A 22,454-nucleotide genomic window follows, 5' to 3' on the forward strand; every position below is an offset into this window, starting at 1 on the left:
TTTTGATGTAGTGAGTATTTAATCCTTAAATTAACCTTTAAAAAATGAATAATGGTATAAAGGTTAATGAGGTTATTGAAGGTATGTATTGTTTGTGGGTCATGTTTAGAACCTAAGGTGCCAATATGATGATATTAAAACTTTAAATATCGAAGTTTATAGTGATATTTTGTTTGTGTATTGTTCTTGAAATTTTTCTTAAATATAGGGTGAAAGACTAAAGCAAACAATAGAGTCTCTCGTAACATTATAGGCTATTGAGTTGACATGGGTTAGGGATTGGAAGCTTATTTGGTTGGAGATTGATTCATCCCTTGTGCTTAGTTTTCTCCGTTCTCCTCACTTGATATTTTAGCGTCTTCAAGTCCAGTGGAACAATTGTTTACACCGAATTGCTCAAGTCTAGTTTCATTCCTCGCATATTTTTAGAGAATAATTTTGGTTGTTCTTCAAATGCTCTAGTTTGGTGGGATTTGGTACCACCCTTTATTCTTGTGCTTTGTAATAAAGATTTTTGGATATTTCAGTAAATGTTGCTTTTTCTAAGAGCTTTGGTTTGGTTCCCCTCTTTGCATCTCTTTTTTTATTCTTGCATAAATTTCCTCTACGGAGACCAATCTCTTGGGATGTTGCAAAAAAAAAAAAAAAATATTACCAAACTGAACATTTCAAAATATATCGAACCGGGAGGAAAAATTGGGTTAGAGATCGAACCGTTTAAGATAGCGCACAAATTCTCAATTTTCCAAACCAGATCAGTTGCATCCGGTTTGAAATCAAAATCGATCTTTAACTGACCGATTATAAACCGAACCGGTTGACTAATGTAATTATATTTAAATATAATTTTTTTATTCGTTGTCCATGTTTTATTAGTGGAATTGAGGATATAGGGGAGCCTACTGCACCCAATCCCTCACACTAAACCTAAAACCATGTCGCCGATTTTTCACTTTTATTTCTTCATTCTCAGTCTCAACTCTCAAAACCCAGTTATTATCTCTGGAAAATTTTCTCCCAAAATTTCACTCTCTCAATCTGAAACCCAGAAAACATTACAAGATATCGCGGGGAAGCTTTGGCTCCTTCTACAAGAAGTGGAGAAAGGTAGAGGAGGAAGGAGAAGGAAGAAGGGAAAAAGTGAAGAAAAACTGATAGTAAGCCCCTGCGGCTACAGTGAAAAGTCGAGAGCTCGTATGTATATTTATCCTAGTTCTAATTTATCAGATTAATCGAAGAGAATGTGTAAGAGGTCATAATGTTTGGTCTAGTTTATCCTTTTTTAGGGTTTTGACGTCACCCGCACTACAAGAAAAATAGTCTACGACAACATCATATCTACAACATGCTATAAATGCTCGTTGTCACTTCTAATCTTCTACAACATGCGCAGAAAGAGCATTGTATTAAATTATTTACCACTACATGCGTCATTTGCATGTTGTTAATTTAGTTATCGACAACTCACTTTGTACGTTGTTGTCTGCAAGTTGTCAATTAATGTATCAACAAGCAGGAGTGCACGTTGTTAAATATTTTTAAAACAACAACGTGCAGTGAACGTTGTCGAAACTTTGAGATAAAAGAAAAAAAATAGCAGACAATTGTGCATTTGTGCTCAACTGTCAAGGCCCTTAAAAAAAAAAAATTGACGAAAAACAAAAGGACCCGTTGACTGAAGTCAGTAAAAACACATCTCAATCTTTCTCGAAAAAAAAAAAAAAAAGGTGATGATCCATCAGAGACCCAAAACATATAAAATCCTGGGCTTGAAGAATTGAGCTCTGGAGCTCTCAACTCTCAAACCCTAAACCACCCGAAACGATCGCTTCCCTCTGTCGTCACTCTCAATTGCATCGACGACTTCTCTATGGAGCAAGACTGCTTATCCGGCGTCGCCGCCGTCGAGCACGTCCCGCTCAGCCGACGGTAGGGTCGAGTTTGCCTTTGGTTGTGCTCCTCCAATCCCTCAGTACCTCCCACGCGCCGCCCAGCGTCGGCTACGTCCTTACCAGTTCATCCTCTGCCTCGGCTCCGTCGACCGCGCCACCGACTCCACTCTAGTTGCCGACCTCGGTTGTCAATCTTTGACGCATTTCGACGGCCAAATTTCCGGTGTTACGGCTACGAAGGTACTTCTTTCTTTCTTCATATTAGCTGTTCTACTGTTTCGCACCTTCAATTTCATCATCATATTGTTTAGATTGAAAATTGTTTGAAGAACTCAGGTTTTAGTCTCGCAGATGCAAAATACTGCTATTCATTTGCTTATTCATGTTTGCTTGTTCTTCCTGATTTGGCATTTTGTCGAACACTTGGCGTGCATTGAAAATAAAGATGATTCATGCTAGATAGTGAATTTTATGTAAAAATTCGATTAAAGGATGTGAGTATGAGACATTGCAGACTTAAAATGGATGTTCATGTGGACAATTGATTCTTGTAATGCATGTATAGCTTAGCGTAGAATTTCGACTACATATGTGTGTGTTTGTATTTGCTGCTGTTGTCAATTAATCATTGAATTTCCACGTGTTGGTAACTTAATTCGGCTAGAGTAGGTTAGGTTTTGTGAGGTTTCGGGTTATTTAGTACTTTTTACTTCCAATGGTTACCAAGTAATTTAGCAATTTGCCATCTGTGCTGTATTGAACTATTGTGTTTGGTTTCTGAAGCTTGTAGTTTGTTCTTTGTTTTCTGATAGGTGGTTTTGGTACGAGAGGATTTCTTTGCGAGGACGTTGACATTGAACAGGCCTCGGCAACTGAATGCCCTTAACTTTGAAATGGTATTGCCCAGTGACACCCATTACTGTACTACTGTACTTTCTTGAACCAATCTCTGGGTTATGGAAATTACAGTTTTTTGTTGCTTTGGTTCTTTTTGTGTCCGTTTTTATAGTTTTTATATTGTGTTCTTTTATACTTGGCTTCACATTATAACTTTCTTGAACTGTATCTATTATCTTGTTCTTGAAGTCTCTGCGTCACCTCCCTAGATGGAGCTCGGAAACTGTATCCACTAATGTCAATTGGGTTGTTGTGGGTCATTCCAGAGTCGTGACTACAGATTTAAGCTACTTTGTGATATCATAAGGCACAACGTTTCAAGTCTCTGTACACAGTGGCAGTGCCAGAATGCCATTGACAATTGCACATAAAATTGCTAGCTTGGAGTCTCTACAAGAGATCCTTATGAGGCATTATACTCGCAACTTCGTCATGAGATGTTTAAGGTACATATTAGAACTTATCTGTTAGGCTTTCTTGAGTGAGTGAGTAAAACTTATCTGCTAGGCAACTACTTCATGAGATGTACAGCATCTCACTCCAAATGTGTAATCAAATAAGTCATTGAGGTATGTAAATGGTATATCAGTTTGTGGATTAGTCTATTAGATGCAAATGTTTATTTAATTGTTTTCAATATATCGATTTCAAGGGACTCAGAGGTCTTCTTCAACCACCGATCAATGGAGTTGAGAATCATGGTCTTCCTGTTGTGCTCTAAGGTAATTTATTGCTGGGCTGCAGTAATAATAAACTAATTATCTTTGTTTCCTTTTAAATGTCACTCCACAGGTTAATCGATTTAATAACCTAAAACCCACAGATGATTGGTGTTAGTTTCCTGACTGTTGGACAATGCTTTCATGTTTTCAGTATCTATCGCGCAGGCGTAGCTTTAGATATTACAGGTTTCGTTGGCCAAACCAGCTGCTAGGATTCTTGAAGTTGCTGGAAAAACTGCACAGAGCATTAGAACCCGATAGGATCTATTGAACTTCCTCGTAATTTCTGATATTTGTAGTCATAACAATGCTTGTTTTGTCAATTACCAATGATCCACAAAGGATGCAGTACTTTGTCTTGCATTTTTTGTAAGGAATATATGTATGTCTTGCATTTTTTGTAAGGAATATATGTATTAGACAATATGGTACTCTTAATGAAATGTATATTTTTCTTTTACATGGTTAGTCTACTAATATTGGCATGGGAATGTGCTCAGTAATGGTGAATGTTTACAGAATTATCGAGAAAGGTAAAGGAAAGAACCCAGCAAATTGGGTGCAATAGTATATATTGAAACATTATAACAACGTATTCAGTAATATGACAACATACCATGTATGCTGTCGAAAACTAAAGACAACATGCTGAGAGTGTTGTTAAAACTTACAACATGTGCTTAAAACGTTGTCGAAAGTTTATGACAACGTGTAGAGCTCATTGTTGAATAATTACAACAACGTGCTTTGCCTCTTTTTGACAACGTGCAAAGCGCGATGTTAAGGACTTGTGGACTTTTAATGACTCTGGCATCTACAACATGCGCCAAACGTTGTCAAAAGTGATTGACAACGTGAATTGCAAGTTGTTAAACATGTTTTTTCTTGTAGTGCCGGCCAGTCACATTAGAAGCATGCTTTTATTACCAAAACATAGCAATGATAGCATTACAAGAAAAGATATGAAGATGTATAGCCTTACCATAAAACTCTTAATCAGACCATAGAAGATAATATTATTTGCCCTGATATCTACCTCTTATGCATGCATAACTAAGATTCTCAATAGGTCTTTGCATCTCATGGAAGGACACGTGATTGATGAATTTGACCATTAGATTGGTCAAACCCATAACGCGCCGACGTGCTTAAGCATGGGGATCAAGGAGCGCTTAAGATGAAGACTCATGATCTCATTGGCTCCACCCACGAGTTCACCGCCAATGAACACAGCCGGCACGGATGGGTTGCATCCAAGCCTTGACAGAGCTTGCTCTATCTCTCTCCCTCCTTGCATCTCATCAAGCTCATGAACTGCTGGGTTCACCCCAAAGTCACAAAGCAAGGTCTTGATTGAGTGGCACATGCAGCATGAGCTCTTGCTGAAGATCACTACGGGTCTTTCGGACACCATCTTTGTCACTGCCTCCATCGCTACCTTGCTGTCTTCCCGTACAGTCCAATATGACAATCAGACAATGTATCAAACAACGCAAAAATATAATGATTGGAAGGCTTAGTATATATGGCAATGCAAATTGTGGGTCGATAAGTGAAGTACGTGTTTAACCAGTTCAAAGCAAAAACAGAGATGAGGATTGTGTTTGAAATGACTCTAGAGGAATTGATGCGGTTTGATGTGTTTGTGAGATTTGGGGTGTCATGGAAGTGTTTATATAGGAGATGGGTGAGAGTCCATTGGCATTGTCTGGACTTTGCAGCTTAGACTTAAACAGAAGTTAAAGGGTAAGAATGTTCCATTACACTTTGATCATTACTTGTCAATTAACTATCCAAAAGTAGCACTAGGAGAACTAAAGTTGAATGAACATTGTCTAATCTTTTCAAACAGAGATAGAGACGTGTCCTTTGTAGTTTGTACGGCTTCAGATTCTTATCTTTAACTTCTTTCGATAGCATGCCTATTCCCTCCAATTCCTTTTCTTACAGAGAAGGTCTTAAGGTGCAGACTCAATACGTTCCAGACCAAAAGAGAATACGTCGACTATTCCCCATTACAAGAGAAAAGCCTCTTCACTTGATCAATTTTTTCACCTTTCCATCACCCACTGGAATACTGGCTATGTAATCACGTCAAAAGTATACCTTATATTACACAGACGTGTGTGTGTGTGTCTATATATATATATATATATATATATATACAAATCATATCCAGAGCGGAGCTCCGCTTTGAAATTAACCTGTGAAGTTCGATTTTTGGGTCACTTTTTGGTTGCACATCCACATCTCGACCGTTACGTTTTTAGGTACTAGTGTATAGATCATCTCTGCAAATTTTCAGCCAAATTGATGATCGTTAAGATATCTAACTCGCTTAAACCAATGGACGGACTGAATCTGTCAACCTGAACCGTACTCGCTTTAAGGCAATTATCAATGCCTTAACGAACATCATTTTGGCTGAAAATTTGCAGAGATGATCTATACACTAGTACCTAAAAACTGAACGGTCGAGATGTGAATATGCGACTGAAAAGTGACCAAAAACTCGAATTTCACATGTTAATTTTCAAAGCGGAGCTCCGCTCTGTATAGGATCTGTATATATATATATATATATATATATATATATATATATAATATATATATATATATATATATATATATATAAGAGAAAGAGAGAGAGAGTATAAATGCCTGTATATATTCTTTGTGATAAGTGATTTCAGGTCATGTCACGGAAAATCTAGTCAAAATGCCTAAAGGAATCCAATCGAATCGCCTTTAGTGATTAATTGATTTGAAATGGTCCAACTGAGGCTGGGGGACCGTACTAAAGGAGCTTCAACGTAATATGTACTAAAGGAGTAAAGGAGACTGTTTAGGGTTTAAGACTTTTAGACAAAGAATGCGAGGACGGGTAGTGGCATCACAATTGAAAATTAAGGTATTTTCTTTTTGATTGAGTCGGTGAGATACAGAGACCCTGTACAGAATCGTCTTATTCCTTGTTAGAGAGTCAGTGAGGAAGAAAGGGATAGGCTCAGAAGGTTCATCAGGCCCCTTAAATTGATAAAGCTAGCTTTAATCGGTTGTATTTCTATACAAAAATAGACGGAATACATGTCCCTCCAAAAACTTAAAGTAGAAGAAATAAAGAATCAAAATCTATCCAACTTTATACTCTCTCTATATGTGTGTGCGATCGTTTATATTATTAAACAAACTGTGATTAACAAGCATTGCTCTCAGCTCGATCCGCTAGCTGGAGCTAGCATATATGCTACTAAAATGGCCAGAGGACACCCTCCATTACGGATGTTCTAGTACAATTTAGAAACAACTTCAACTTAGAGCAAGTTCACCCGTTGGGTCACCGGGTCACCTACTATTCACTGCTTTTTAGTGTATATTTTCATTCTCTGGGTCACGAAATACACTGTGCTCGTGACCCAGGGCACGAAATTAACACTAAAAAGTTGTAAATAGTTAGTGACCTGGTGACCCAACGGGTGAACTTGCCCTTAATACCTCATAATAAGTCAGCAGGGCTTGATGGGTGCAACCTGAGACGGCCGCCTCAGGCGACAGACCCCACCATCTCCGACGAGCCTCTGACAGTTTATAAATACACACACTTTTCAATATTTATATATTTTTCTTCACCAATATTATAATAAACCGTCGTAGAACAGCGGTAAGGGAACTTTGTGGTGTTTTGGAAGCAGCCACCAGGTTCCGTGCACAATATGCGCACAATGAACAGTAAGATGCCTTGATTCCACCGCTTTCACGTGTAGACGTTACCTGCTTCAACGACATCAAACTATCACCGTTTTACTCCTCTGTCATTCTAACTCTCTCCAAGCTCACCTTCAGCCAATTTCTTCTCTAAATACGAAATCCATCATTGTAGTCAAGTGCAAATATCATTGTTGTTTCTTCAATATTGCTTCCTCATCTTCTTTGTATGCGTGCTTTGTAAACTCTGAATTATTTGCAATTTGGGTACCTAGAGTAACAGCTGGTTCTCTGCTTTCCCAATTTCTGGATTTGCCGTTGGAATTATAATGGGTTACAGCCTCACAGGTCATAGGTCACAGGTCACAAAGAGAACCCTGGGTTTGGTGGCACATGTATGCTTCTATTTCTGTTTTGCAATTGGGAATTTGGTGTATGATAGACTTAAGGTTTTCTGATTCCTCTATCTAGATTTTGTTAGGGGTTGGAGGCACAAAGTTGCGTTGCTTTTGATTCCTATTGTGTTTAAATAAAAATAAAAAATAAAATAAAAACCTTAGCTCACCCCACCCGTAAATATGTCAATGAGAATCGAACTCATGACCCTTACAATGTTGGAATTATAATTTACCAACATGTCACAGCTCTAGGTACCCAATTGCAAATAACAGTTCAAGGTACCCAAATCCCATTTTCTGTTGGAATTATAACTTACCAACATGTCACAGCTTTAGGTATCCAAACTCTGTATCATTTGCGATCAAGAGTAACTGGTTCCCTATTTTCCCATTTTCTGTATTATTTGCGATTTGAGTCATTTTTGCAGAAGTCACATAGGTTATTCATTTTTTTCTCTCTGTTTCAATCTTGAATTGTTCTCTCATTTTGATGTGAGATCTGTATTGGATTTGACTTTACAGAATTTGGTTTGGAAGTTTAAAGAAGGGGAGCTTTGAAGGAGGTTGTTCATTTGGTTAAATCTTATTCGAATATTTATGGGTTCGTTTTTCTTTGAGAATTTTTCTCATAAGCTCTTGCTATAGATCACCACCGGTCTCTCGAAAGCCATATTTGTCACCACCTCCATTGCTAAATAGCGAGCAGTCTTTCCGTCCTTTTAAATGTCAAGACAATGTATTAAACAAAGCGAAAAGGTAATTAACGATTAAGAGGCAAAGTATGTATAATGCAACTTTTAGGTTTTGGTAAATCGCGAAAGGTGCTAAGCTAAGTTAGAGAAAATAGAAACTGGAGATCAGTGGAGGAACGTAAAAGATTGATGAGGTTTGTTGTGTTTGTGAGTTTTGGGTGTAATGGAGGCGTGTTTATATAGGAGATGGGTGAGAGTGCATGGATTGACATTGTAATTTGTAGCTTACAAACAGATAGAAGCAAGTTGAAGGACTTTTGATAGTGAAGGAAAATAAGAATGTTCGATTAGCTAGATATTTGATTTCACACATTTTGAGATTACTCTGAAAAAGTTGCACTGAGGAGAATCAAACTTGAATGGACTGCATTATGCACATTGTCGAATCTTTGCATACGGAAATGAATAGAGACGTGTCCTTTGTACGGATTCACATTCTCATCTAAACTTGTCTCCATCACATTTCTGTAATTGCTTATTCCTTTCCTCCAATGTACATCTGCAGGTGGCTCATTTTCCATTATGGCCTAGTTGGTATGGATTTTCTGGCGTATCGATCTTTCTATTAGATCTGCATGCTGCTATCTACTGAGTCGGAAATAGTAGCTAGTTGGATTTATCCAATTGGGACCTCGATCTTTTTACTATTGGATTCGCATCCAATTCATGAAAATGAAACAGAAAGCAAGCTATATATTGAAAATTAATAGAGATCGAACCTAAGGAAGCTCGGTTTTGTAAATTAGAAAGCATATGTGCAAATATCAATATACATGATCGGCTAATAAGGAACCCTCTTCTCACTTTTGATGACAACGCTCTAGACCAAAGACAAATCGTCGTACATGGAATGAGAAAGGCAGATCAGTGCCATATATGGGAGGTCCCCCAATTTATCCTCTATATATATTTTCGTGTCAATTGCTTGCCTTTCTATAGTACTATATGAATGGGGGAGAATTTTTGGGTACCTTGGTGTTTGCCATACCCTCATTTTGTTAAATATTTTGGACCATTGGATTAGTAATATATCCAATAGTTCCAAATATTTAACAAATTTGTAACTTGTTTAGCCCTTAGCCTTTCTTATTTTTTTGGTAACACAAACTACTAATTGAATTCATTCTCAAAAAAAAAAAAACTACTAATTGAATTGAAAACAATAAAGATAGTGAAAACAATAAAGCCAATTAATGTTTGATTATCAATTGACAATTGACAATTATGATTTTTCCTTTTTCAAAAAAAAATAAAAGAACCTTCTATCCTAGGTTCACCGAATTACTTTTAGTTAAATAGTCTATATTACTAATTAATTTTATTATTAGTGAATTAATGCTTGATTAATGCTTGTTATTAATGAACAATTACACAATTGAAAATTACGTTTTTTCCTTATTAAAAACAAAAACCTTCTAACCTAAGTTCGCAAAATTAGTATTAGTTCAGTAATCTTTATTACTAATTAATTATATCATTGGTAGTTTCCTTAACCAAATATAATTTTTTTTTACATGCATTTTACGACAACGACAACAATTAGTGTAAAAATAAATATTATTTGTTTTAAATGTAGTCAAATGAGAACCTACTTTAGGACTTATTTACTCAAATGAGAATCTACTTTACTCTAATGAGAACCTATTACAATTACCACTTTTAGGACTTAATTACTCAAATGAGAACCTATTTTTCTCTAACGAAGACATTATTTACTTTAGTGCGGATTTTTTTTCTAATTACCACATGTGTCCTCAAAGTGGTTACATGAGTCCTCAAAGTGGTAAATATTATATAAAATAGAACATATATGAATCTTTATGTTTTTATCATTAGTGAAATTATTACTACAATGACTACACATTTTATCACAACCCACAACACTTGATGTAAAAGCGGTAACTTTTATTCTATTTGTAGTAATTACTCCACCTAAACTAATGTACTAATTTATAGACAATTTAACAAGTATGACAACAAATTTGTTGTCAGAGTGGTAAATCTTTATGTTTTTATCATTAATGAAATAATTACTACAATGACTACATATTTTACCACAATCACAACAATTGATGTAAAAGCGGTAACTTTTGTCCTATTTATAGTAATTACTCAACCTAAACTAATGTACTAATTTATGGACAATTTAACAAGTGCAACAACAAATTTGTTGTCAAAGTAGTAAATCTTTATATTTTTATCATTAATGGAATAATTACTCAATGACTACATATTTTACCATAACTCGCAAGTATTGGTGTAAAAGCGGTAACGTTTGTTCTGATTGTAGTAATTACTTCAAAAACTATACCATTTACAAGATTACCAACCATTTTACAATTCCGACAACATTTGTATTGTGAACATGGTAAAATTAAAATTAGACCAAAAGATATGTAACAACTCAGTATTGTAAGGAGCTTCTCCACTTGATAATCAAGGTTCTAAATTTGATAAAAGTTGTCCAAATATGATATTTACATCTTTGACCACTCAATTACAATAACCACAACAACTGTTGTCATAAGTTGTAATTGTAGTTCAACTATGTGTAATTTATTATTTTGACAATACTTGTTACATGATTTTTAACAATTTTACATATCAAGAAAGAGTGTGTTGTTAGTATGGTAAATTTTATTTTTAAAAATGACACATGTCGATATTTAATTGGGTAACCTGTTGACCAGTTCAGTAGGTTTCCACTATATTAATTTACTAAAAGTAAAAAAAATAAAAAAAATAAGGATATGACAAACACCAAGGTACCCAAGACGACCCCTATGAATGGGTATACATATTCTTTGTTAAAATTAAGTCTTGTGCTAAATGCTTTAGGGAATTCGATTGATTACCAGAGATATAATATTTGCCGACTGGGGCGCCAAGGGTCAGCTTCTAGCTAGGGTTCTTGACCCTAGAACACGGTTCTCGTACTTAATTACTAGAGTATGAGAATGCAAGAACCAGACATGAAATGAATCATGTTATGTTGAAAATGTGAAATGTACTTCATATTGAAATACAAGTAATTAATTTTGAAATACAGCTAATGGCTAACTTTGTAAGAGTTTGGACCTCTTTAACTATTTCATACTCATTTGGTTTTAGATGATGCTCAAATTATCATGGTATTAGAGCGGATTAGCTCAAGTGTAAATGTCAAACAACCGCATGAATGTGCTCCATGTCACGTAATATATACAAGTATATTATTCAGGTATTTAACTTAAAATTTTGCCACATATGAAGGTGCGTGTTGAGAATGTAGAGTGTTATCCTATATTAAATATTTGATACCTTACAAGAGAGTTTATAAGAATTTTAGTTTATAAGGAAAATTGTCAGCTACCATATTTGCTTGCCTAATATATTCTTTCACTTGAAACTGTTGATTAACCTGTTTTCAAACCAATTGCCCAGCTCTCACCCCTACGCCATGTCTTTAATAACATTTATTTGCAGCATCAAGATTTAGTTTGAAACTGCTGAAGCTCGTATTGGTTGGAACTTAGAAAGTCTATGAAGCAATTAGATTAGTGTTCTTTGGAAAGAGAAAAAAATTACCATGTCAGCTGATTTCGAATCTACTACCACAACTCATATACTGTGACCTCAAATCACTACACAATTCTTAGAAGATATGTATAATGAATTTTTCCGTTCATGTACGTTTGGGGTTCCAGTTCAAGTACTAGGATAGCATAAGGCTGTACCCATCTCAATTCTGAATTGGAGCAACTATGACCTCTACAGATCTAGAACTCATTGAATATATGCTTGCTGCTAACCTATTAAGACATGTAATAAAACTTTTATCATGCAAGTCGTTTGCCATTTTCATAAAATGCACCAATATATTATACTGTTGAATACAATTGTCAACCATTAACGTGTTTGAGACAATAACACGAAGTGTTACATGGGATTACAGAAAAGCTATTAGTACATAATACTAATTAAGTAGCTATATTAGTAGCTTAATAGTAAAGAAGAATCCTCAGATGCTATCGATCTTATATCTCTCGTGCATAACTAACATTCTAATAGCTTGCTTGTCATGCAAGTACTTGGTTAACTTGATGATTAGATTGATCAAACCCATAATGCGCCCACGCGCTTAAGCATGGGAATTAAGGAGCGCTTAAGATGAAGACTCATGACCTCATTGGCTCCACCAATAAATTCGCCACCAATGAACACAGCTGGCACAGATGGGTTGCATCCGAGCCTTAAAAGAGCTTGCTCTAACTCTCTCCCTCTTTGCATCTCATCAAGCTCATGCACTGCCGGGTTGACCCCAAAATCGCAAAGCAAGGTCTTGATTGAGTGGGACATGCAGCATGAGCTCTTGCTGAAGATCACCACCGGTCTCTCGGAAACCATCTTTGTCACCGCCTCCATTGCCAAATAGCGAGCTGTCTTTCCGTACGGTGGAAATATCAAGACAATGTTTAAACAAAGCAACAAGATAACGATTATATGCAAAGTGTCTGCAATGCCACTTTTAGGTTTAGGTAAATCGTGAAAGGCGGTATGTTAGAGGCTAGGAAATAGAGATTGGACGTTTGTGAGGAACGTGAAGAGTGATGAGGTTTGATTTGTTTGTGAGTTTTAGGTTGTAATGGAGGTTTTTATATAGGAGATGGGTGAGAGTGCATGGATTGGCATTGTAATTAAATATCTGTAGCTACAAACAGATAGAAGCAAGTTTAAGGAGTTTAGACTTTAGACAGTGAAGGAAAATAAGAATGTTCGATTAGATATTTGATTTCACACTCTTTGATCGATCATTACTTGACTACTCTGCAAAAGTTGCAATGAGGAGAATCAAACGTGAATGGACTGCATTATGCACATTGTAGAATCTTCGCATACGGGAAGGAATAGAGACGTGTCCTTTGTACGGCTTCACATTCTTATCTTAACGTACTTGTTTCCATCACATTTCTGTAATTGCATTATCCTTTCTTCCTGATATGTAAGATCTGCAGGTGGCTCATTTTCCATTATGGCCTGGTTGGTATGGATATTTTGGCGTATCGATCTTTCTATTCGATCTGCTGCTATCTACTGAGTTGGAAACAATAGTTGGATTTATCCAATTGGGACCTCCTTTTCCTATTGGATTCGCATCCAATTTATGAAAAGGAAACAGAAAGCGGGCTGTTGAAAATAGAAAATTCATATAGAGCAAAGATCGAACCTAAGGAAGTTAATTTTTCTAATTAGAAAGTATAGTTGTAAGAGCATCTTTAGCAATGCTAAAATAGCTATTTTTGAGTCAAATTAAGTCATTTTGGCTAGCCACTTTAGAAATATGTCTGTATCAGTACTCTCTATTTTAGCTAATTTTGAATTTATATTATTTTTTAAAGGAATATTAAATAATTTAAATGTATTTATAAATTACATAAAGTAACTCAAAAGGAATGTTTTAAATTATAGAGAGTCTCATCCCGCTCTCTATATTTAGGAGCGAGATAGCTAAAAGTTATAATAGAGAGTCACTTAGGAGTCTGGTGCAGCTGCTAAAATAGATAAAAAGCTAAACATGCTCTCTAAAATAGCTAAGGAGCAAAAATAGAAAGTCTGTTAAAAATGCTCTAAGTATCTCTATATACATGAGCTAAGGAACCTTCCTTTCATTTTTGATGACACGTTCTGGACCAAAAGACAATTCGTCGTCCATGGAATGGGAAAGGCAGATCAATGCCAAATATATGAGGTCCCCCAATTTATCCTTTATCTATTTTCATGTCAGTTGCATGCCAGAGTACTATATCGATCTATGCGAATACATATTCTTTGTGAAAAGTCTTGTACAAAATGCTTTAGGGAACTCAACTGATCACCAGAAATTTAAAATGGCCCAACGAGCGGCCAAGGGTCAGCGTCTTAGCTAGGGTTCCTTGACCCTAGATCACGGTTGTCTCTTACATAATTACTTTAGTATGAAGATGCAACTAACTGGACATGAGCATCATGCATGCAAATGTGAAGTGTACTCTATTGAAATACAACTTTGTTTAAGATTTATTATAGTTTGGACATTTCCTAATTAGTTTTGGATATGATGTTTATATTGTTCATTTATCATAATATCATAGCAGATTTTACGCATAATTTCGCCATACGGGAACTAATTTACTCTATGTCACCTAATATAAAGTGATAATTATGTGTGAATTGAAATTTTGCCATATGTAAAGAGCGTGTTGAGAATGTAAAGTGTTATCCTTCATTAAAAAATTGAGACCTTACCAAAAAGTATATAAAGAGAGACCCAATGAGAGAATTATATAAGGGAGAGACTAATGAGTTAAAATGAGAACTCTCTAAACCCTAAATCAACGATTGTGAGACCCTCTTTTTGAATAAATTAAGCAAATGAACCCTTAGATGTTTAGATATGCATGAATAGATCACTTCTGAAAACTTTCTTTCAAATTGCTATTCGTTAAGGTATCAAACTAGATCAAATCAATGGACGAACCAAATCTGTCAAATCTAAACTTTTCATGTTCATAATTGATAAGTCACGATTATGAATACCTTAACAATTTTCATTTTGGTTGAAAATTTGCAGAATTTATTCATTATTATCTAAACATCTAACAATTAATTTGCCGAAATGTAATCAAAAAGTGGGTTTCACAATTGTTGATTAGAAAGTCCTCAGTTTAATGGTCTTCATTAGAGCCCCACCCAATTATACGAATGATCACTGAACTATGACCCATTCGAAAATTTAGTCACTCACTTTTCAAAAATATCGGTCACTTTAATCACTCAAATTTAGCTTTGCAATTCACTTTTAGTCTTTAAATTTGTCATTAAACACCGCTAAGCTTGAGGGTAGTTTAGTGTAATCATGAGAGAGAGAGAGAGAGAGAGAGAGAGAGAGAGAGAGAGAGAGAGAGAGAGAGAGAGAGAGAGAGAGAGAGAGAGAGAGAGAGAGAGAGAGAGAGAGAGAGAGAGAGCAAAAAGAAGAAAAAAATTATTTTTTTAGCATCTCGACCAAAAATATCATTTTTTTTTTGAAATACCAAAAATATAATTTAAAAGTGGATATATATATATATATATATATATATATATATATATGTGTGTGTGTGTGTGTGTGTGTGTGTGTGTGTGTGTGTGTGTGTGTGTACAGATTTTATCCAGAGCGGAGGTCCGCTTTGAAATTACGGAGTGAACTTCGAGTTTTTGGTAGCTTTTAGGTCGCATATCTGCATCTCGACTGTTCAGTTTTTAGGTACTAGTGTATAGATCGTCTCTGCAAATTGTGTGTGTGTGTGTGTGTGTGTATACAGATTTTATCCAGAGCGGAGGTCCGCTTTGAAATTACGGAGTGAACTTCGAGTTTTTGGTAGCTTTTAGGTCGCATATCTGCATCTCGACTGTTCAGTTTTTAGGTACTAGTGTATAGATCGTCTCTGCAAATTTTCAGCCAAATTGATGACCGTTAAGGCATTGATAACTGCCTTAAAGCAATTGACGGACTAAATTTGTCAACCTGAACTGTAATAGCTTTAAGGCATTATCAATGCCTTAACGGTCATCAATTTGGCTGAAAATTTGCAGAGACGATCTATACACTAGTACCTAAAAACTGAACGGTCGAGATGCAGATATGCGACCTAAAAGCGACCCAAAACTCGAAGTTCACTCTGTAATTTCAAAGCGGAACTCCGCTCTGGTTAGTATCTGATATATATATATATATATATATTGTTCAAGTAAAATCCAGAATATGTGTCTGGCCCAAACTCTAGGTTACTTGCTCTAGTTGTAACATGGCTTGTATTAGAGATAATCTTGGAAAATCTTAGTAGATATCCAATCAATGTACGATTATATTTTCATGTACAACTCTATCTCTATGCTTGTAATTCTCTATATAAAGAGGCCCTTATTATCAATGAAAGTACAGCAAATTCTCTCCCAAATGTCGATTCCCTAAAACATGTTATCAGCACGAAGCCCTAACCATGAAATCCTAATTTCATAGCCATCAAATCCAAGCAACCACCGCCGCACCCTTTGAATCCCCCAATCTCAAGAGCCCAGAACCGGCGGTAAAGTCACCGGAACAAGCCGAAAAAGTACCGAACCGGCCCCCAGAAGAGAAAAAGGATTCATGCCTGGTTCGCCACCTTCCAGACCGCCTCCTACAGTCAAAATTAGTCACCATCGGCGCCCTGACTCCCGGATCCAGGAACTGGAATCATATCTCCCAGAATCGGCAGTAAAGTTACCGGACCGGTGCAGCAGCTCTGCCAGGAAAAGAAAAAAAACCAGAAGGAGGAAGAAGGAAAAAAAAAAAAGGAAGGAGGCGGCCCACGAAGAAGCGGCCCAAGTCTTCAGTCAAAGAAGCCCACATGCTGACAGAAGAAAAGAAAAAAAAGGGGAGTGGCCCAGAAAAAAGGAAAAAACAGGAAAAAGAAGAAGGCCCACACTTTCAGTCAAAGTCAAAGAGAAAAAGAAGAAGAAAAAAATGTATCTTTTCCTTTTATTCAACTCTTTTGCTTTTGTAATTTCAAATTCTTTTCTTTTTCTCAGGGACTTGCAACCTCCCTTCTTCTACTCCCCTTTCTCCTTCATAGGAGAGTCCAAAAGCCGAACTGTGGGGGTTCGTGCTCATTCCAAGCTTGGAACTTGTAGAGTCATACAAACTTAGAGTTTGTTGAGAAGTTTTGATCGACCACAAACACAGTATTGTTTCAATCTAATCCAATACCTCTTGAAATCAGATTTCTTAAAAGCGACTACGCTCAGAAATCCCTAAATTCTTGGGAGTGACTACGCTCAGAAATTTTATATGTTTTCGTGGTAGCCTTTTTAGCTCCGAAACTAACCCTAATTTCTTGTTATTTTTTAGGATGAGTAACCTGAACAAGTTGAACTTTGCTCCATTGGAGACAACAAGCGCAGGATACCATAAATGGGTTTGTGATGTGCGTCAGCATCTTACGGCTGAAGGAATTTTGAATACGATCCTCAAGCCAAGCCAGAACGTGCTCAAGGTTAAGCAAGTTGCCGCTTTGGAAGCGAATCAAGCTAAAGCCATTATTTACATGACAAGGCACATGAATGACTTGATCCAGAATGAGTACCTCAATGAAGAGGACACTAGAAAGCTATGGGTAGAACTCGAGCAGCGATTTGGCAACGTTTGTGACTCCCTGCTTCCTGACTTAAAAGTGAGATGGTATAGCCTTTGCTTCTGTGATTTTAAGTCTGTACTTGACGACAACTCGGAAGCCCTTCGTATCAAGTCTTTGATGGAATTCTGTGGCAAGAATATCACTGATACGATGTTGATTGGGAAGACTCTCTCTACCTTCCCCGTCTCCGCATTGATGATTGCAAATAATTATCGAATTGATGTCAATGCCGAACGTATCACAAGGTTTCATGAGCTTATTGGAGCCATGAACGTAGCTGAAAAGTGCGACAACATACTTGTGAAGAATTATAACTCTAGAACCCATGGGAACCAAATCTATTCCGGAGTCTAACTATAGTCGCACCCCTAAGGGAGGGCACAAGGAGCGAAACCCCAAGGAAAGGGACAATTCTGGACGTTCTAGTCCATATTATCGCCCCAAAGAGGAAGGAAACCTCCAAGATAGGCGTGCACGGAACCGTGGAGGTCAACGTGTGAAGAGAGAGAGAGGCAGAGCCTCTAGCTATGGTGGTGGCGCCACCAAAGATAATAGCCGTCCCCAACGTGCCCCAAGAGCCCCTCAATCAAGGGAGCCTGACCATAATGATGCTTGTTTTCGGTGTGGAGCGTCCGGACATTGGGCCAAAGCATGTAAAGCACCCCAGAATATTGCAAACGCGTTCAAGACGTATCGTGAAGCAAAGGAAGCAAATTATATGGAGTAAGAAGATCAAGATGACAATCTCGCTCTAAGGGTTAGACATCTCTCTACTCACCTGGTCACATTTATTTTGGAGTTACCGAAAGAAGTTAGACGACTACCATTGTTTTGCATTAGCTAGCTTTTTGGATTAGATTTTCTCTAGCTAAAGAGACAATGATGTAATTCCGTCGGGCTTATTAATAAAAGTTGAGTTCTTTTCATTATGACTCCTTTTTAATTACGAGTTTTTCTTTTAGGAATGGATTCTGGAGAACTGCAATATCTTGCGGACAGTGTGAATACGCACACCATTATCTGCCATAAGCAATTATTCTTGGAGATTGTTGCCTACATATTCCTCTGTGAATACGATAGTTGGCCATCGGGTTTAGTTCAAGGACATGGAATGACCCAATTCCTCTTGCCAAATGGCACCTTGATTAATGTCGCAGAAGCTCTCTACACTCCTAAGGAAAATCAAACCTTATTGAGCTTTAAAGATATCGGAGCCAACAGATTCCATGCGGAAATGCATATTGAGAATGGAGAAGAGTTCTTTTGCATTACCTCTAATGATTGCGGGAAAAAGCGCATCTTAGAGAAGCTTATGTGTCAATCTAGTGGACTTTATGTCACTACAATTCGACCTATTGAATCCAATAATGTAATAAGAGAATATCTCTTGGATTCTGACACATTTTGCCGTTGGCATGACCGACTAGGACATCCTGGTCGTGATATGATGATCAGTATACTAAAGACTTCACACGGACATCCGTTCTTTCGAGCGAAACGAAGCAAGAATCAAAGATTGATTCCCAGACTTAGTGTGACCGCCAATGCAGCCGCCTCTGGCGCCGCCGTAGTCCACCGCCGCCCTAGGGTCGCCTCTGTCCCCCTTGACAACGCCGTAGATGGCGTCACCCATGGCCATGGCACCATGGATGCCACTTCGCATGGTCCTAACACCATGACGGGTGATGTAGTCACAAATTTTGCTTCGAATAGCGCTTCTGACGCTCCGGCCCAACCAAAATCTTCATTGGTTGCTTCTAAGGCCCCTCGCTCATTTTTCAAAGCCTGTTCCTTAGGGAAATTAGGACCGAGACCGTCCTACGCAAAGGATCCAAAAATACTAATTCCGTTCTTACAGAGAATCCAATGAGATATCTGTGGACCAATTCAACCACCTTGCGGAACTTTTAAATACTTTATGATATTGGTTGATGCGTCGACACGCTGGTCACATGTCGCGCTGTTGTCCACTCGAAATGTTGCTTTCGCTAAACTCCTACCCCCAGACTATCCGTCTACGGGCTCACTACCTGGACCATCCTATGAAGTACCATCCTATTAAGTCTATTCGACTTGATAATGTTGGGGAGTTTACATCGAAAACGTTCGATGACTATTGCATGTCACTGGGGATTGATGTAGAGCATCTAATTTCTCATGTTCATACGTAAAATGGTCTAGCGGAAGCCGCTATTAAGCGCCTACAAATGATAGCACGGACATTGGTTATGCACACCAGTCTCCCTGTTTCCTCTTGGGGATATGCAATATTGCACGTAGTGTCGCTAATTCGTCTACGACCCACTGCCACCCAACCTTACTCTGCATTACATATAGTGACTGGGTACGAGTCTGATATCTCGCACTTACACATTTTTGGGTGTGCCATTTATGTGCCTATAATGCCGCCACAGCGTACTAAGATGGATCCAAAAACACGAATGGGCATATATGTTGGATATGAGTCTCCAACTATCATCCGCTACCTGGAACCCTTGATAGGCGATCTTTTTACCGCTAGATTTGCGGATTGTCACTTTGATGAAACAGTCTTCCCATTGTTAGGGCGAGATAAAAATACAGATGTTCAACAGGAACGACAAGAATTTTCTTGGTCTGTCCCCACTATGTCTCATCTTGATCCCCGTACCGCACAGTCCAAACTTGAAGAGTGAAGAATAATCGAGCTCCAGAACGTAGCAGATACTCTACCTGATGTGTTTTCTGAAGTGACGAGATCACATATACCTGCTGCAAACGTGCTTGCAAGAATTGACGTCCCAAATAATGGACGTAACGCCGCTCCTGAGATACCAGAAGATGGCGTCACTGCCCATATTAGCAGTGATATGGAGTCTATGGCCGCAGGTCCTGCGAGGAAGCGCGGTAGACAGATTGGTTCGAAGGATACTCACCCTAGAAAGAGAACGAATGAGGCACAAACAAATTCTTTGATCATCGATACTCAAAATCCGTCCCATGAGAATGTTCTAGATTATGGTTATGCCCAAGAGACATCTTTGGAGGACACCTCAATGTCAGAACCTATCCCTGAGAACGTAGATATCTTTGTAAATTACACTAATGTACATGGGACGTGGGAACGAAACTCCATCATCATAGATAATGTATTCGTGTATTCTGTAGTGCGTGAGATTATTGAGACCGATGACATCGAACCACGCTCCGTTGATGAATGCCAACATAGAGCTGATTGGCTAAAATGGAAAGATGTGATCCAGGCAGAACTAGATTCTCTAGCGAAAAGAAAGGTATTCGCGCTAGTTGTGCCAATACCGCCCAATATCAAACCAGTTGGTCATAAATGGGTATTCGTTAGAAAGCGTAATGAGAGAAACAAGATTGTAAGGTACAAAGCTCGCCTTGTGGCGCAAGACTTCTCACAACGCCCTGGAATCGACTATGAGGAGACATATTCTCCCATAATGGACGTCATTACATTCCGCTACCTTGTCAGTTTTGGTAGTTTCTGAAAAACTGAACATGCAGCTTATGGATGTGGTTACTGTGTATCTATATGGGGATCTAAATACATAGATTTATATGAAGGTTTCGGATGAACTTCAATTACCCAAGTCAAGTGGCTCTAAACTACAGAGCACGTTGGCAATAAGATTGAAAGGCTCACTATATGGATTGATGATAAGAGCATATTAATGCGACATTTTAATATTTAACTCCCCATATTTTGCTTAGTTATTTCCTTTACTTAATCATTTTTAATTTAGTTTCTATTTTCTAGGTACATCGGAGAAAAGAGGTGAAAAAGAGCATAAATGTGCGTAAATGAAGGATAAGTCATTTTGGAAACTTTTCTCTTTCATTTTAGGAAATATTTCCTATTTTGTTTTAGGGAACTTTCTTCCTTTGAACTTTCCTATTTCTGATTTTCTTGTTTTAAAGAGAGTCCATCCCATTGAAAACTCTTGAGTGATGAAATCAAGGAAACATGAAGGATAAGATGAAGCACAAAAATAAGGAGGAATTCAAGGAATTTTCATTCACATAAATTCTTCTTATTTCATGGAGATAAAAGGGAAGTGTTCATAGTCAATATTTATTCCTAATTATCTTATTTCTTATTGATTATAGACTCCAATTAATTTCTGATTTTTCTTGATTATAGGAGTTCATTGTGAGCACAAATCTTGCAAGAAGAAATTAGTGCAATTCAAAGGAGAGGAATAAGGGATGTATCTGGTCACTATTCAAGGAATATACCATGAGTCATTAAGGGGAAAAGAGTTATTCAAAAAAAAAAAAAAAAAAAAGGGGAAAAGAGATCAGAAAATTCAAGACTCTGTCATGAGAAAATCAAGGAAATTTGGAGGAGAAATCACCTCTAGATGATTGGCCATGATTGCATCACAAGAGAGGATGATTCCGCTATAAATAGCAGCAATTCTTGAAGCCAAAGACACCACTTCTCCCACAATTCTACACACCACCTCTCCCCTCAGAATAATTCTACACACCAAAAATTCTCTCCATTCTCTAGTCTTCAAAAGTTTTGTGTCTCAACCAAGGAGGAGAAGAAGTCATGCAATACATCAAGATCCTAGCCGCCATCCACCCTTGTGTCGTCCCTAGAAGATTGCTTGCTTTCAAGGATCTTCAAGTTCTTCGTCTCAAGGCTTGTCATCCATCTTTCACGGTGTATTTCATACTTTCTTTTGTTTTCCTTTGTTTGATTCGTAGAGTTATGGATTCTAGTTAACATGACGTTAAGGGCAAAGTTTAAAACCCGTTTATATCTTTTGAAGTAAAGTTGTGATTTCTTTATGTTGATTTCTATGTTGCTTATGTGAGATTGCTTGATTGATTTTGGATTGTAGAAAACTTTTATATGTATGTGTTCTTTGGTGGCCAACTTAGGATATATGCATGTAATTGG

The 22,454-nt window shown here is 37.4% G+C and overlaps 2 protein-coding genes and 1 long non-coding RNA gene across 5 annotated transcripts; 1 reads left to right on the plus strand and 2 right to left on the minus strand.

Moving 5' to 3' along the window:
• Positions 1 to 1,309: 1,309 nt before the first annotated feature.
• LOC133707976 (uncharacterized) lies at positions 1,310 to 3,971 on the plus strand. 3 transcript variants are annotated; one of them, XR_009845470.1, is made up of 5 exons: positions 1,310 to 2,132; positions 2,705 to 2,788; positions 2,979 to 3,235; positions 3,442 to 3,511; positions 3,663 to 3,971. It is a non-coding gene; the product is annotated as an uncharacterized LOC133707976 (long non-coding RNA). The 3 variants fall into 3 exon arrangements; XR_009845471.1 differs by having other exon boundaries at positions 3,056 to 3,235; XR_009845469.1 differs by having other exon boundaries at positions 2,705 to 3,235.
• Positions 3,972 to 4,410: 439 nt separating this feature from the next.
• LOC133707975 (monothiol glutaredoxin-S2-like) lies at positions 4,411 to 5,152 on the minus strand. Its single transcript, XM_062133431.1, has one exon. The coding sequence runs from the start codon at positions 4,941 to 4,943 to the stop codon at positions 4,635 to 4,637; it is 309 nt and encodes a 102-aa protein (XP_061989415.1). The 5' UTR covers positions 4,944 to 5,152; the 3' UTR covers positions 4,411 to 4,634.
• A 7,089-nt stretch (positions 5,153 to 12,241) lies between these two features.
• Positions 12,242 to 13,106, minus strand: LOC133712162 (monothiol glutaredoxin-S2-like). The gene has a single exon (XM_062138245.1). The coding sequence runs from the start codon at positions 12,768 to 12,770 to the stop codon at positions 12,462 to 12,464; it is 309 nt and encodes a 102-aa protein (XP_061994229.1). The 5' UTR covers positions 12,771 to 13,106; the 3' UTR covers positions 12,242 to 12,461.
• Between the last annotated feature and the right edge of the window lie 9,348 nt (positions 13,107 to 22,454).

Source organism: Rosa rugosa, chromosome 5 (genome assembly GCF_958449725.1).
Source record: "Rosa rugosa chromosome 5, drRosRugo1.1, whole genome shotgun sequence".
NCBI lineage: Eukaryota > Viridiplantae > Streptophyta > Magnoliopsida > Rosales > Rosaceae > Rosa > Rosa rugosa.